General features: G+C 41.2%; 1 protein-coding gene across 10 annotated transcripts in view; it reads left to right on the forward strand.

Annotated features, from left to right (window-relative positions):
* The window catches only part of LOC109406423 (calcium-binding protein E63-1), a 389,205-nt gene that overhangs the window by 28,970 nt on the left and 342,881 nt on the right, over window positions 1-17,354 (forward strand). For 7 of the 10 annotated variants that reach the window (XM_062853679.1, XM_062853673.1, XM_062853684.1 and 4 more), the window contains 2 exons: window positions 9,522-9,554; window positions 9,653-9,701. In XM_062853679.1, the coding sequence (XP_062709663.1) occupies window positions 9,522-9,554; window positions 9,653-9,701 (82 nt within the window). Of the gene's footprint in view, window positions 1-923; window positions 1,959-9,521; window positions 9,555-9,652; window positions 9,702-17,354 lie in introns of those variants that run through there. The other 3 variants (XM_062853671.1, XM_062853678.1, XM_062853674.1) reach the window with 3 other exon arrangements.

Here is a 17,354-nt window from a genome sequence, read left to right on the forward strand (position 1 = left end):
CTAATTTACGTATCATGGCTGTAGAAGCCACTATCATTCGCATGTACATACTGTCATTCATCGGTAATAACGAAGAAGATCAATTGGAAAAAACATGCTATGGCAATAAATTCCATTGCTGGTTTCCCATGCCGAGCCCGTAACATTACAAAGAAACTGCCGATGTAAGCCTTAAATAGATCAAAAATTCAACGCACATTATCTAATCATCTATAGCTTACCCTGTAGCGCGGTTCAGCAGCATCGTCAACCCAAGGATCGAGGGATCGAATCCCAATTTAGACGAAATCAGCAAAAAAAATCAACAACAACGGCAGTTTCACCAACGTCACAAGCAGCAAAAGTTCCACGGGAGAGTGAGAAAATATAGAAGAGAAGGGAAGCCGTAAAATGGGCAGGGGGAAAAATTTGTTTTTATTTTTGACAATCTGGGGATAGGAGGGATAAGCAGTTAATCAGCCGTATAGTGGGCCAAAAGCTGCATTTAATTAGCACTTATGGCGCATATACAGCAGATTAACATTAAATGACCTGCTGTAAAGGCGCATATAGTGCCGAATTAAAGCCATTTTAACTGCTTATTGCTTATTGGTTACCTGGGACGTCATTTCATTGGCATTTCGCCTCATTTTAACGAGTAATTGTTTTAAGTTGAAACAAATTAGGTTTTGATGTTTATCTTTAAAATAACGGTCATTTTCAAGGAAATTAGCTCAAGTTGAGTATACTTACAAATTTCTTACCATAAAATCACAAAATTGTATTGTTTTACCCTTAGTATATCCATTTGGTACAATACTTGTGATATAACTCAAAATTTAACTTTATGGAATCTATTTAGCTAACGTAGAATAAAAAACTTTTCGAACATGTTTTTTGCGTGTCGGAGCAAACAGATTTCAGAAAACAGAAGTGTACTGCTAGGCTTATAAAAACTAACAGAAAATAAAGTTGTTCTAAACCGTATGCTTTATTTAATGGCCCTTCAATACACGCATTTATTTTGAAAATATGACTTACAGATGTGAAATAAAATTTTATTTTCTAAAGTTGTATTTTGTATGAGAGCTTATTGGACACGGTGTAAGTTTACTCTTGAGACAAAAAAATGTTGCGCTGTGTTTAATTTAATGTAATTATTCTGGAACGATTGAGCCGCATGGTGCTTAGCACATTTGAATGGTATATAAATCCAAAATTTCACATATGAATCCAAATGCTATTCTTCTGCAAGAGTTTTTATTGTAGTTGATAGATCTACAAATCACAAAATTCTAACACCACAAAACTTACTGAAAAGAAGAAGGTGACTGTTTTTGGCGGCTCTCATTTCAGACAGGAACAACACACCACCAAAGCATCGAAAACCACAATGAAAGACGCAAGACAAGCGTGAAATTTGAATTGTTTCAATTGCACAACCACCAACCAGTTTACTGTCGTCGCTAATTAAAGACCACTAAAAAGCGTCCCCAGTCTAAACAAGTTACGGACAATCGGTTGACACCGCTGCGCTGCGCTGAGCCGGCTGCTGCTCTTCTTGGCATGATTTGTAGCGGTGAAATGTGTGGCACCCAGAGCAGCGCTAGCGGACGACGACGACGATGTGATGTTAGTTTGTTTCGCGACAACAATGGGTGCACAGCAGCTAGCAGCACATGTTTCCGTCTGTCTGTTTGTCTATCTAGGTGTAGGTATGCGGTTGCATGGCCGGTGGCAAGAATGAACCCTTTTTGGCAGCGATAGACAGTGTCGCGGTTTTCAGCTTCCGAACAAGTGCCATCCTTCTGTTGTTGAGTTTTCGTGTGCGCGTTAATTTGTTTCGTTGTCCAGGTTTTCGGCGAGGCGTGGTACCCACTGATTTCGGTTACGGTGTCAGAACTCTGTGCTTTAGTGAGCAACATACAACCATAATGGATGAGGCCACAAATAAGGAGGATACCGACGAAGCGCGAAAGGTCAGAGTTTGATTCCCAGAGTGTTGGGGATGGATGTTGATGAAATTATTCCGACAGATTTTGAGCAAGTTGGTCAACTAATTGTTGATGGCCATAGCTACGTTGCAAAACAGTGTGAAATTGAAAATGCGGTGTTCTTTGAGTGGATGCCAAGTGTGAAAGTTGTCACTCTCGAAAATGCAATTTCCTGTCAGCGCTGTAATTGGCATGAAATGAGATAATCATTATAATTTAGAAGATATGTGTAAAAATTGCCATTTTTTCATAGGGCTTCATTTTTGTTCTGGCACTTTCAACGTAAATTCGGTTTACTTCCCTACTATTTGGGTGTTAGTTCTATCCTTTTCTTCCTAAGTGGACTGTATTTGGGGAAACGTATGCTGCGTTCCAGTTCCTCATTCAAGGTGGACTAAATTTGATTTCCTTGGACGCTTAGAGACAATCACAATTGATTGAGCCTGTCAATAACACATTTTATTACTATGAAATGGGTTCCAATCTGACACTTGCTTGCTGATTTCATTTCCGCCCCTGCGTAGAGTGTGGCCGACCTTTACTTTCGCTCCAGAATATCTATTGCTATCGGCTTTCGATGACAACGAAGATGGGACTCCATGTTGGAGATCCAATTGTCCATGCACGAATTATATACCGATGTGTGTGTGGAGTGTTCTCCACTGATACACATCAGCTTTCACTGGCGTACAGAAGCATGGATTTCTTGTTCGAGTGGAAAGTTCGGATTTTGGTGCGTCGACCAATCTGGTTGTGTTTCCATACATTTCTTAAACTTGCAAAGGCAGCCCTTGTCCTCTTGATCCGCCATTTGGCTACCAAGATTTGGAAGCTTTCAACATTCTCCACTGATTGCCTAGTTACCGTAAAGCTGGAAAGGTTGACCGTGTTTACATCCAACGATTTGGTCTTGTTGACGTTGATGGTAAGACCTGCTGCTGAGGAGCGATTGGCAAGATCATTGAGCTTGCTCTGCATATCAGAGCGCCTTTGTGTTAGGAGAGCAACATCATGAGCCAGTTCGAAGTCATTTAGGTGCTCCATGGTAATGGGCTGCCATAGCAACCCACAATTTGGTTCACGATCAATCGCATCGCGATTTCGATTAAGAACAGTAGCGGTGATAGTATAATTTTTGCCTTTCTCCAGTAACGACCCGGGCGGAATCCGACAAGACACCGTTGTGCAGCACTCTGCACGAAAATGCCCTGTACTGTGCTTCAATGAGGCCGATGACTTAATCAAAGACACCCTTGCGCCTGAGGACGGAAACCTGCTTGCTGCTCTCGGAGATTTGCCTGAATCTTCTCCTGTATCCGGCTAAGTACCACTTTGCAGAAGACTTTGAGAACGAGAATGTCCGGAAGGCCGGAAATGTCGCGGTTTCCCATATGTTGAAGAAAAAGTGTTGCAGCAGTTGTGCAGATACCACGGGTTCAGCTTTGAGCATCTCAGCTGATATGCAATTGACACCCGAGGCCCTGTTCGATTTCATGCTACGGATGGCTACTTCTATCTCCTGCACTGATTGAGTTTCGGTGTTGACACGGGTAATGCGTCGAATCCTTGGCGGATCATGCTGAGGTGTTGATGGCGTGGCCAACACTTTAAAAGGGTTTCCTAATTGCTCGAACCAGCATTCCAACTGGTCACAGCCGGGTTGGTCAATAACTGTCCACAGGTGTCTTTCACGGGCATCGTCGGTTAGGGAGTCCACTTACGTTCTTTTGTCCCGTCTACATGAGTGCTTCACTTCCTTCTCGAATAGCACTGACGAACTACGGCTTTGGCTTCTCGTGTTTCGCTCACTCTATCGCGGCTTTGGCGTTCTTTCGCTCATTTATCTTCCTCCAGATATGATCCACTGCTTTCTCCGGGTGAGTTGCTCCTTTTAATTATTCTCGCCGGTGGCTATGAAGGCGCGTTGCATTGTTCTTCTACTTTCTAGCTCCTCGACGGAGGACCTTTTCACCGCAAAGTCTTCCAGTCGGCGTGTGTTGAACCAGAGCCCAATTTTCTCCTGCTGTTGACGAATCCTAGCAATGCGTAGCCGCATCTCGCCTATTAGGAGATGATGGTCGGACGCAATGTCAGCGCTACGTTTGTTCCGCATACCAAGAAGGCTCCGTCTCCATTTTTAGCTGATGCAGATCAGGAAATCCTACAGGAATCCCATAAACAATTCCTGGATGAAAGCAATGAAAGCCATAACATACTCATGGAGGATTTTCGTTAGGAACTCGGAGGGAGTTTCAGAAGGAATATCAGAAGCAGTACCTGAAGGGAGCTTTTGGAGGAATCTCGGAGGGTATTCCTGGAGAAATTACGGAAGGAGATCGTGAAAGAATCGTTTTATTTTAAATGTATGTGCATTTTAATTAATTCTAATGCTACACTAAGGGGCCATTCATAAACCACGTAGACTTTTTGGTGGTAGGGGAGGGGGGGAGGTGTGGTCTGACCAAAGTCTACAAATTTCAAAATTTTTGTATGGGCAAAAGTCTGCGGGGGGGGGGGGGGGGGGCCTGAGATGGCCAAATTTTGGTCTACGTGGTTTATGAACAGCCCCTAATCTTGGAAGGTGTTTTTGGAGAAACCCCAGAAAAAGCTCTTGGTGGATGAAATACGCGACAGAATCCAGTAGAAATGCCGGAGAGAATCATGAAAAAATCTCACAAGGAGTCGCTGATGGAATCGAGAAAAAAAAATCTGAAGGAAACCTGGAATGAATTCCTTCAGCAATCACGGAAAGAAACTCTAAAGTAATCCTGGAAGAAATTTACTGAAGATATCCTATAATTTTGAGGCCGAGGTGACGAGCGGTCGGAATAATTAGCCGAAATTCCGGAAATTCAGTCGACTATGTCGATGTTAGGCAGACACAATCGGTTTACTGTTTTTTTTTCAGTAAAGTATGCGTTTGCTGCTTGTGCTTCAGCAAAGCATTTTGCTGAAACCTTCAAATGGTTTTTGGTGCATAACAAGACTTGCTGGTGTACTAATAAAAGAAAATCTTGCAGGAATCGCAAAAGGAACTATAGAAGAAGCTCTTGAAAGTACACCTCAAGGAATCTTTGAAATATAAGGTGTACAACTTTAGTCTCTAGTGGTTAGTGTTTATCAATATGAATCAAACAAAAGCGTTACACTACAAGCTTGGACATCCGTAAACAATATCGTGTTTTTTTTTTTCTCCCCTGTTGGGGAAATTAAGCCACTGTGTCCAATAGGCTGAACTTTTGTGGCATGTCCCGTTTTGATATTCGCATCTAGCCAGGTAATTACCATGTGTCAAGTAATCAGCTACTGCCACGACGCGTCGTCTCCCAGTCAGGTGCAATGGAATTGATAAACTCCAAGACCTTCCCAGGTTTTGCAGACCAGATCTCACTGGGTTGCAAGCAAGCACTATTTAGAAATCTTTGCCTGCGCGTGTATAAAGCACCACAACTGCAAAGCAGATGTTCCGAGGTTTCACGTTCCGTATTACAGAAACGACAGATATCACTCTGAATATGGCCAATATTTTTCAAGTGATACCTGCTCGGGCAGTGTCCAGTTACTAGGCCAGTGTATGTACATAGAGCTCTCTTGTTGAGCTGTAAGAGCTTTTTGGTTTTATAAGCATTTGGTGTTATAAATCGTTTTGACTGATTGCAATTTTTGACATCCATCCAATTGGATATCACCCTCTGCTCAGCCCAGCGTTTCAGGTCCATTTTAATTGTACAGTTTGATATACCACAGAATGGTTCTGGGCCAGCAAACTGTAAATTGGAACCACTTTTAGCAAGCTCGGGATTACGGAGGCATTTCAGGGCCTTTCAGAGCCTCTGCAGTGGGATTCAGAGGCGTTACGGAAGCGTTACGGATGAGTTTTCGTGGGGTTCTGAGCATCTCAGGTGCGTTACATGGAGTCCGAGGGCGTTTAAGGGGGATTTTGAAGGAATTTCAAGGCGTTTCAGAGCATTTTCGGGGGATTCAGAGGCGTTAGGGAAGCGTTACGGAGGATTTCTCAGGGGTTTCGAAGCCTCATGGGGTTACATGGGGTCCCCGGGGGGATTTTTGAGGCATTTCAGGAAGTTTCAGAGCAGACTGTGAACCCAACCTGAAACCCCTCAAACCTCTTGCAACGCCTTTTAAAGACTCCTGAGATCTCCTGAATTGCCCCTAAAGCCCCTTGGAACGCCCCTAAAACCCACTAAATGCTATTACAATACTTCAGAATTTCCCGTAATCCCATGAAAACACCAAAAAATCTTGACAGAACACTCTTAATATTCTCCTCAAATCCCCCGAAACAACCCCTAAAAACGCCACTGAAGCCCCTTGGAACCCCCTTTTTGGGCTCTCTGGGAACTTTCTGGAAACCCCGTTAGCCCCACCTCAACTGCCCAGGAGCAAGACCTGTTTTCGCGAACTAGATTCTCTAATTAAAGCCCAAACTTAATTTATGCATAAATTTCCCTCTTTTTATGCCTTTTTCAATTTATGCACATTTTTAATTTATGCAGTGCCAGCCATATGCATAAAAAGAGGTTCCAGTGTACCACTTTTTGGCAGTAAACCTCAACCGATTTTATTGACCGACGGTTTATTTGACGCGGAATCAGGTCCCATTCTTTTCTATTGAAAATGATTCGGATCGGTCCAGCCGTTCCGAAGTAATGGCCATTTAGGTGCTCCTGAGCGGTACCCCAGGAAGATTCCTGATAAGAAAACGCTACAAAGCCATGCATGCGACACATCAAACTGCGGCATTTTCGATAACCTGACAATCGATAAGCAGGAAAATAGTCTAAGACCATATCAGAACCGGTAAAGTTCCGGAACTGGTTCCGGGTGTCCCGCCGGAAGTGACCAAATATAAAAGTGAATCAAACCCATGCATGTGACACATCAAATCCCGCCTTTTTCGATATCCTGATGAACAATTAGCAAGATAATAGGCTCAGACTGCATTAGAAACTATCGGTAGTGTTCCGAAATCGGTTATGGGAAGAGTTCAAATGCAGAAGAGAACCAAAACCATACATGCGACACATCAAATGGCTTTTTAGGTTACCTAAAAAACGGTTAACAAGAACATGTATAAGGGAACCAAACCCACACGACACATCAAATCGGGGCTCTTTCGACAACCTGCTGAATGGTATGCAAGTAAATAGCATCAGGTCACATTCTAGACTACCGACTACCGAGTGTTCCAAAACTGGTTCCTGATATTCCACTGGAAATGGTCAAGTGTAAAAGTGAACCATATCCATGTAATGACATATCAAACTGCGACTTTTCACTAGCTTGATTAACAGTGAGGAAGAAAATGAGCTCAAACTGTATTTGACACTACCGTTAGTGTTTGCGTTTAACAATCTGATGAATGTTGGGTCAGACTAAGGGGCTGTCCATAAACCACGTGGTCATTTTTTTGGAACTTTTTAAACCCCCCCCCCCCCCGCGTGGTCATTAGTCCATACAAAATTTTGTATTTGTCCATACAAAATCGTCATTGGCCGAACCCCCCCCCCCCCCCTCATGACCACGTGGTTTATGGACAGCCCCTAATAGTGGAGAAACAGTTGAAGCCTTATAAAATGAAAAAGAACAAAAGCTTGACGGGCTTGACGAACGGATCACACAATTGCAAAACCTTCTTTGCATTACATATTTCCAAGCAATGACAACACTTGCTTATCAGATTAGTGTTCTATGAACACTACCACAGTATAAACTGAGATCTTCCGCTGCCAATTACCATTTTGCATATTATATCGTGTGACACGAACGAAGATGCTCTATGGCTAAGGAAGTCAAGTAAATTTCCATTACGAAAAAAATCCTGGATCGACCAGGACTGCATGTAGCCCACAATATCGGTAATAAAATAAGAAAAAATCATCCAGTAGGCCCTGATGCAGTTCCTCGTGAAATACCTCCTGTGATTATATCTTAAAATTCTATAAGGTATTCCTCCAAAGATTTTTACAAGAACCCTTATATGATTCCTCCATAGATGCCTTCTAGGTTCCATATCTGCTGGGATTTCTCTAGAAATGCCTCCTGCAATTGCTCCAGTTGTTCTTTATATGATTTTTTTTCTGGAATTTCCCCTGCTGTTTCCATACCCAAGTAACAATTCCATTGCTGACTGGTTTTATGCTATAGTTGAAGGTTTCATGCTATAATTGAAGATATCCATAAAGCCAGGTTTTAAGAATAACCAAAACTCTCCGATATGTTAACCTTCTGGCATTTATTATTGCCACAATAAAACTGTTCAAACTCTCAACAGATGGGGATCTGTACGATTAGTAACGACATCTATTGGTGGAAAGTCAGAAACTATGGCACTGCTAGGTTTATTACGGTCATCATAAAAGTAAACTTGTTTTCATTTTATATTTGCTAATTATGGTCGTTGCCATATTGAAGAGTTAGTTAATATTGTCAATGTTTCAGTTAGGTAATATTGTCGATGTTTCAGTACAATTACCAGAATTTTGCAGTCGGTTCCGGGTCATTATGCAAAATGGTTCGGGCTCATTTGGTCTAACGCCATTTGGCGGAAAGTCATTTGGTCGAATGTCGTTTGGCCGAAAATAGAATGATGAACTTAAGTGACCAAACCACTGTTTTCCGTATCAGTAGAACTCGAAAGAATAGCCTATGAAGGAAAAATATTTGATTAAATATTGGCAGTTTTAACGCCAACTAATCCATGAATATCAAAACTAGAAAGAATAGACTCTTACTAAAAGAAGGAAAAATTTGAATGATTATATTGCGAGTTAGAATGTCAAAAACTTCCTCAGAATTTTTTGATCGTAGTTCGACCAAATGGCATTCGGCCAAAACGATCCTCTCGGCCAGATGGCATTCGAACAAATGGCGTTCCATTAAACGACATTCAGCCAAATTGTCGGACCCTTTTAGAATATGTAGAAGATGTAATAGTTGAGCTGTAAATAGTTAACCCTCTTAAGATGGTTGTTGGTACCACGATGGGGTAGTGCGCGTTCAGCGAGTCTGTCTGAGTCATATTGACTCCAACATCCTACTAGGGTTAAATAACACATGCTTCCACCATCACAGAATTTTAGTAGTGCACACAGCACGAGAGTACGATGGAACTGAATCTTAATTTAATAATCTCCCTTTCATAGTTCCTAAATAAATCCTTCCGCCCAGCCGGCTGACTGGAGCACAACCGCGAAGCAAATATGGAACACACACGCTGTGTTTGGTCAACATTGCCGAGCACTTATCGTCCTCTCTGGGATTGCTCCGTCCATATAGTCATCGCTATGAGCTTCCTAGTTTTAAAATTGCAATTCCATGTGGGTTTCCCTGCTGTGGCTCGGTCCACATATGAACGGAAATGGCGGCGATTGCACAGATATGCTATGGAAGAACCTCAGTAGGAAACCGGGCAACAACTTTTCCTCATTAGTAGCAAGCAGCACACATAGCCATAGAAGTTATCGTTTCATGCGTTGGTTACGCGCTTATTAATCCACTTTCTCTCAACTTTATCTCCGCTTTTTCCAGATGTTGGGCGCAGCGTTAATAGGACGACGAAAGGTAATTGGCACAAAGCGTAGCGTTTCCTAGCAGAGGAATCTGATTACTCACTCATGTACGACTCCTTTCCAACTTTTTGCTGTTTCCACTAATTGCAGGGCAATCCCGCAGCCAAGAGCAGAACTTTGACCGAGGAGGAGATCAAAGGTAGGTTTGCGGCTAGTCAACCGTTTGACACAAAAGTGTGGTCTTGTTTTTTTTCCTGTGCGGTTTCGATCGCTCATCAATCATTCGGGTGGACGTTACACGTGTTCGACTTCCATCAGCCGTAAACATCCGCAATGTAAATTTCATCCAACTCTGAAACGATACATACATACAAATCGACCACTTAGGATGAGCCTCACTCATCTCAACTGGTCGGTCGGTTGGCCACACTGACTGTGGTCTCGTCCATCGTGATTGATATGGTTTTAATGATGGGAGAGTCACATTCACAATCGGTTTATCATCACCATTTGGGGTATGGGAAGGAGCGAGAGGTCAGCCAGTGCCATTACTGTCATCACAATCACTAACAACGTCAACTTTTTTTTTATGTCGTCATCTGGTACATCACTGGAATCAATAATGGACGGGTTACAAATGGGGTGTAATAAATCTATTCAATTAGTTGTATCGTTTAGTTTATCAATTCATTGCTGAGGAAGGCCAGTAGAAGGATCGGTAATCTATATATAAAAAAAACTTTTATCGTAATGAAAGTTTCGATTTGCCGCTTTCATTTTTCTCTTTTTTTATTATTATACTTCTGTTTACTAATAATCTTGACGTTAAGGCACTACACCTTTTCAATTGCTCGACAAATTTCTAATCATTTAGCATTAGCATGCTTTCGAAGATATTTCTGTTGCCTAAAATGTTGTAAATGAAATGTACCTTGAAGGCGAAACTGTTAGCCTAGTGATTAAGGCTATGGATCGCCAGTCCAGAGACGGCGGGTTCCATTCCCGTCCTGGTCGGGAGAATTTTCTCGACATCCCTGGGTATAGTGTATCATTGTCCTTGCCTCCCAATATACGAACTCATGCAATGGCAGACAAAGAAAGCCCTTCAATTAATTACTATGGAAGTGCTCAAAGAACACTAAGTTGAAGATAAGGCAGGCAAGGTTCCAGTGCGAGCGTAGAGCCACAAATAAGAAGAAAAAAGAGCAATCTACAAGGGTTCCAAAAAGTTCTAGAAAACAACAGAAATCTGACGAACGAAACATCGAACCAAGCCGCACTTGTTTATTCTGGTTTTGCTCACATGCAATAAGCAGTAGCTTTTCCAAATCGAGCGCATTTGTTTACGAATTTTCAAGATTGGTGCTCTTGAAAACGTGAGAAGGGGTCCAAGTCCGCCATTGAGGCAGCCATATTTGCTTTCTCTGATGTTTCTCTCTAAATGAGAACAGAAATTCGAAGAGTACTTCAGGAAAATTTTTCTTGGTAAAAAATCAGGGAATTCTTTATTCGAACCAGAAATTTAAAAAAAATGCTTCGAGGAGTTCCTTTAACCTTCGCGTATACCCAACGTCTATTTCGGATGATTTTCGAATCTTGAATCAGCTATGAAAAAGGCATTTCCGAACCGATTTTTTTGAAGTCAATTGCATTCGCTCCAGGTTTGTCCAAATTATCAAGGACTACCATACGGAACCGGTTCACCCATCCGTTCTGGAGTTATTCCAGATTCCGTTGGGGTCATGACCGGCCGGAAAATGACACATTAGTGCATTTTACTCTGAATCTATAGTTATTTTGGAAATTTGCACATATTATACGTCAGGAATATAGAAACCATATAACTGCAAGGAACCATTGACTTGAAATGACACAATCAAGCAGTCTCATGAACCGGATATGTCCCGGGTGCCCCCTGGGATGTGACAAAAGTGGCCATTTCCACATTGTTATCAAAATCAGCCGTGCGACACCTCTAACTTCATGATTTGTTGAAACATAAAGGAAAACAGTCCTTCTAGGCCCTTATGGTCCCTTGGCCCGGCCTGGCCATACCCGGAATGCACCGGATGCCCTCAGGAAAGTGATCATTTCTCAAACATTGTCAAAATCAGCCTTGTGATACCTCAAACTTCATGATTTGTCGAAACATGAAGGGTAATAGTCCATTTAGGTTCTCATGACTCCTTAGAATGGTTCTGGCCACACCAGAAATGTTCCGGATGCCTCCAGGAAAGTGGTAAAAATGGCCATTTCCACAACGTTGGTGAAATCAATCGTGCGGCACCTCAAACTTCATGATTTGTCCAAACATGGAGGGTCCTTCTAGCCTCTTATGACCCCTCGGGAACGACCTGGCCATACCCAGAATGTTCTGGGTGCCCCCAGGAATGTGACAAAAGCGGCCATTTCCACAACATTGTCAAAATCAACCATGCCACACCTCAAACTTCATGATGTTCAAGCATAAAAAATAGTCATTCTAGGCCCTTATGGCTCCTTGGGATCGGTCTGGCTACACCCGAACTATTCCGGAAGGCCGCAGGAAAGTAGTCATTTCTGAAATATTGTCAAAATCAGCCGTACGACGCCTCAAATTTCATGATATGTCGAAACATGAAGGAAAGCAGTCCTTCTAGGTTCCCATGACGTCCTGGATACACCCGAAATGTTTCGGATGTCCTCACTCCCTCAACTTTGGTCAAATCAATCGTACTACACCTCAAACTTCAAGATTTTCCGAAACTTGATGGAAAATAGTACTTCCAGGCTCCCATGCTCCGCCATATCAACAATGTTATCAAAATCAATCGTGCGGTTTCTAACTTCATAATTCGATGAAGCGATGAAGTCATTCTGGAGAACTTCAAGCATTTGAAACTTAACCCGAAATGTTCGAGATGTCATCTTTACAGTGCTGTAGTTTTTTTTTTTCGAAAAATAAAATAGAATAAAGAAGATTGAGAGCAATGAGTATTTGGGATCAATCTGGTTGCATAGAATATGCTTCGAAGAATTCACAAAAATGGTGATGATTGCAATGTTGAGAGTATCAATCGTGAAATTGAGATATAAGATTTTTGAGACATGAATAGAATGTTGTATTTAAACATGCATGGTCTGAACTTTGGTTATATTCTGGATGCCGGGTAAATTACATAATTTCAAAAATAACGTTAATTGTTAAACTTTTAAATTTTCATATTTCAACCGTTTGCAACATTCATTTTTCTTCGCTAGCCCAGCATTTGCAACAAAATTTTTGCATAATTCCGCTTGTTCCATGTTCTCTACAAATTGCCTTGAGACATGAGGAACATTTAGTATGAATTTTCACATCCTTGGATCGGCATCAGTAAAAAAAAACCTTTTTTTTGTGAACGGATACGAATCTGAAATCAGGATGCAAAACCCTCTCCTGTAAACCCTTATAAAGTTAGCACAACATCAGATTAGTAGTATAAGAATGGGTTTTGCATGCAATGTTTGAACACTTATACCGCATTCAGTTCACCACTGGACTGCGCACTCAGTCTTCATAAGTGCGAAAACATAAATAAAAATGCGCGTTTGCATCAAATCTATTTGATGTCTTCGGCGCTGAATAAGTGCTCTGAAGACACCGAGTTGATTTATTGCAATCGTGTACTTTTATTTGCGTTTTCACACTTGTGAAAACTAGTGCGATAGTTTAGTGGTGAACTAAATGCGCTATACAACAACTGGACAAATTATCGTTACTCGAACACATAAAAAAAGTTTTTGTCAACGGAAGATGGTTACCATACATTTTCTCATAAATTTTCAGATAAGCCGAAATTCTATCGATTAAATTGCATCACAAACCGAAAGGTTTTTATGGTTGTTTTGCGAGTTCAAGAGTCAACTCCTTTGCAAGCCAGTCCAGAAATTTTCGTTTTCTGGTTTTATCGTTGCGGTAGTAATTAGGGTTGGCTGCTGTGATCAGAAAATATGCATTCGATTCTGCGTTTACATGCGACACCACCTTTCAACTTATTACAAACCAGAACCACATTCGGCTTTGGCGTCGATAGTCTAAGCGTCAAATAGTCTAAGGTCTTAAGGATGATTATTCTCATAGCATCATGCACTTTGAGATGTCGCAAGATTGATTTCGACACATTGTGGTAAGGCGCTGTTCATAAACTACGTAGACTCGATTTTGGCAATCTCAGACCCCCCTCCCCCATCGTAGACTTTCGTCCATATAAATTTTTCGAAATTTGTATGGACCGTAGACTTTGACCAGACCCCCCACGTCTCCCCTCCAAGTCTATGGAGTTTATGGACAGGCCCTAATATCTAAGGTAATGTTATCTCCGACCATTTCCTCACGGGGCATACAGGACATTTCTAACAATCAAGGGATCAAGACTCACTATGTTCTTCTATGTTTTGATAAATCGTGAAGTTCGAGGTATCACACTTTTGGTTTCCACAACCTTCCGGGGGACATCTGGGACATATCCGGTGTGGCGAGGTTGTTTCAAAGGGACCTTGGGAACCTAGAATAGCAATTTTCCTTCATGTTTCGACAAATTATTAAGTTTGAGGTGTCGCACGGTTGTTTTTGACTATGTTTGAGAAATGACCACTTCCCTGAGGGCATCCGGAACATTCCGGGTATGGCCAGACCGGTCCCAAGTGGCCATAAGGGCCTAGAAGGGCTATTTTCCGTTAGGTTTTAACAAATCATGACGTTTGAGGTGTCGCACGGTTGATTTCGATAACATTGTGGAAATGGCCATTTTTGTCACATCCCAGGGGGCACCCGGAACATTCCGGGTATGGCCAGGCTGTTCCCGAGGCTTTAGGACATTTGATCGAATGACATTTGGTCGAATGACGTTTGGTCGAATGACATTTGGTCGAAAGTACATTTGGTCGAACGGACATTTGGTCGAATGGACATTTGGTCGAAACCCATTTTTTGGAAGAAGAAGCATATGACATTTAGTCGAATGGACAATTCGTTGACTGGACATTTGGTCGAAAGGCACTAACTGATGAAGAGCTTTGAATGGAAAATAATTTTATAGATTTCGGTATAATAATTTATATGTTACTGAACTTATTCGGTTGAAAGTACGTTTGGTCGAATGGACGCTAAGTCGTATAGCAATTTGATCGTGTTTAATTATATCAAACACAAAAAAGCAACCATTGTAGTGCAGTGTAGGTTTCGGCTCTTCTTTCCAGTTTCACCATTTCATTGCGTTTTTGTGTATAATGTAAGGATTAAATGAAATACGTCCAGATCCGACTATTACGTCCTTTATTCTGTCATAATGTACAAACTAAATCTATCATAGCCTACTACAGTTCGGCCATCTTGACATTACACATCGTCCTCGATGTGATTCACCAGCCTCTTGTCAGTTTCCCTCAAACTCCAACACGGTAACATACTATCCGATGTTGTTATGCGTCGCTTTCTTAAGAATACGCTCTGTTTCCCCGTCGACCAGTTACAGCTTCATTACAGCTAGCTCCTTCTGTTCCATAACTCCTCTCGCAGACTTTCCAGCTCGAGAGTAATGCGCCGTATTTACGCTTCTTCCAACGTCCTTTCTCAAACTTCAACGATTCTTTCAACGACCGGTTCTATTTTCGATTTCGCTTTCTTGTTGGGGATTGTTTTACAATCTTCTGCAGTGGCAAGCAACTCAAAATTTGGATTCAAAGGCTTCGAATACGGGTAGTATATCCCACTTCTGAATTGTAAGGATTAAATGAAATACGTCCAGATCCGACTATTACGTCCTTTATTCTGTCATAATGTACAAACTAAATCTATCATAGCCTACTACAATAACATACTGGCTTTTCCATCAAATATTTTTCCTTCTTTTCAACATACTCTGTTCTTTCAAGTGTATTATTTGTGCTGAGAGTGAAGAGTGGACATTATGGTTGTGATTTTTTCATCTATGATTTTTCCTTCTTCTGAACATAGGCTATTCTTTCAAAATTCGAATTTGTACTATGTTTGCTGTCATTTTATCATGAATTTTTCCTTCTTTGAAACATAGGCTATTCTTTCACGTTTATTTATTTCATTGCGTTTTCCTGTACCAACTACTGAATGTTTCAGAAGCAATTTCTTCCGTTTGATATTTGGATGTTATTGCTGCAGACTTTTTCATCGGATATTTTTCCTTCTTTTAAGGACAGATTGGTTAGGATCCAAAACTCGCGACTTCGAGCGTACACATCTCTTCGTAAACAAAACCAGTGCACCTGATCTTCTTGTTTCAAGCTTATCATAAGTGATCGAAAACAGCATTATACAATGCACAGTTGTTTGAAGCTTGCTTCTTGAGAATTGTGCGTCTGAAGTTCTGATGCACTGTTGAAGTGGGATTTCAAGACGTTTGTCCTTAAACATAGGCTATTCTTTGACGCAGTGTTGCATATGAACTGAACGCGAGCCAAAATGGTTATTTATGCAACAAGTTGCAAAATGATGATTTTTTTTTCAGCACGAGTCGTACATTTATTCAACGAGGCTTGCTTGTTCAATAACATATAAAAAATTATGATACCGAAATCCACATCTCTTTTCATCAGTTAGTGCCTTTCAACCAAATGTCCATTTGACGAATCGTCCATTCGACTAAATGTCATATGCTTCTTTTTCCAAAAAATGGGTTTCGACCAAATGTCCATTCGACCAAATGTCCGTTCGACCAAATGTACTTTCGACCAAATGTCATTCGACCAAACGTCATTCGACTAAATGTCTTTCGACCAAATGTCATAGATTCGTTCCCTAGGGGTCTTAGGAGCATGGAAGGACTATTTTCCTTCATGTTTCGACAAATCATGAAGTTCGAGGTGCCGCATGAATGATTCTGACAATGTTGCTAGAATGGCCACTTTGGCCACATCCCTGGGGGTACCCGGGACATATCCGGTTCATGAGACTGCTTGATTGTGTCATTTCAAGTCAATGGTTCCCTGCAGTTATATAGTTTCTTTATTCCTGGCGTATAATATGTGCAAATTTACAAAATAACTATAGATTCAGAGTAAAATGCACTAACGTGTCATTTTCCGGCCGGTCATGACCCCAACGGAATCTGGAATAACTCCGGAACGGATGGGTGAACCGGTTCCGTATGGTAGTCCTTGAAAATTTGGACAAACCTGGAGCGAATGCAATTGACTTCAAAAAAAAAATCGGCTCGGAAAAGCCTTTTTCATAGCTGATTCAAGATTCGAAAATCATCCGAAATAGACGTTGGGTACGCGAAGGTTAAAGCACCACCCAACAAACGTTGTTGCTGTAAAATAGATGAACAATCTTCTCTTCAGTTTAATTTAAAAAAAAAATGGCTGAATAAGCTGTTATTCAATTACACTGTTGGCGCGTCAGACGAATAGGCCCTTTGAAGCAGTCGTTGAAGTCTACCACCACTACGACAACTATCCCGTCATCACATAGCTTGTCAAACGAAAATGTTTATTCTGTTATTAATTGCAAAACGTGGACAACCAATGTGAAAACTTATTGTAATTTCTTAAGTTATAATTGAATTCGTTGTAATATTGACGCTAGAATTATTCGAAGGCTAAACCCGTTCATTGAACTGAGTCTTAACTAAGAGAAGGTATAGTTATAATGCTTAACATTGAATTCCAATGCATATCACATCAACCAATTTCATTCTTATTTTGCGAACATAATCCGTGTAGGTTTAGTCGATAAATACTGAAAATCATCAGTTTAAAACCCGAGGACTTGATAACAAATATCTTATTGTAGGTATCTATGGACTATGAGCTAGTGAACAGATGTTAGATTATGACCCACAACAAATTACCACAG

Source organism: Aedes albopictus, chromosome 2 (assembly GCF_035046485.1).
Source record: "Aedes albopictus strain Foshan chromosome 2, AalbF5, whole genome shotgun sequence".
In the NCBI taxonomy this organism is placed as follows: Eukaryota; Metazoa; Arthropoda; class Insecta; order Diptera; family Culicidae; genus Aedes; species Aedes albopictus.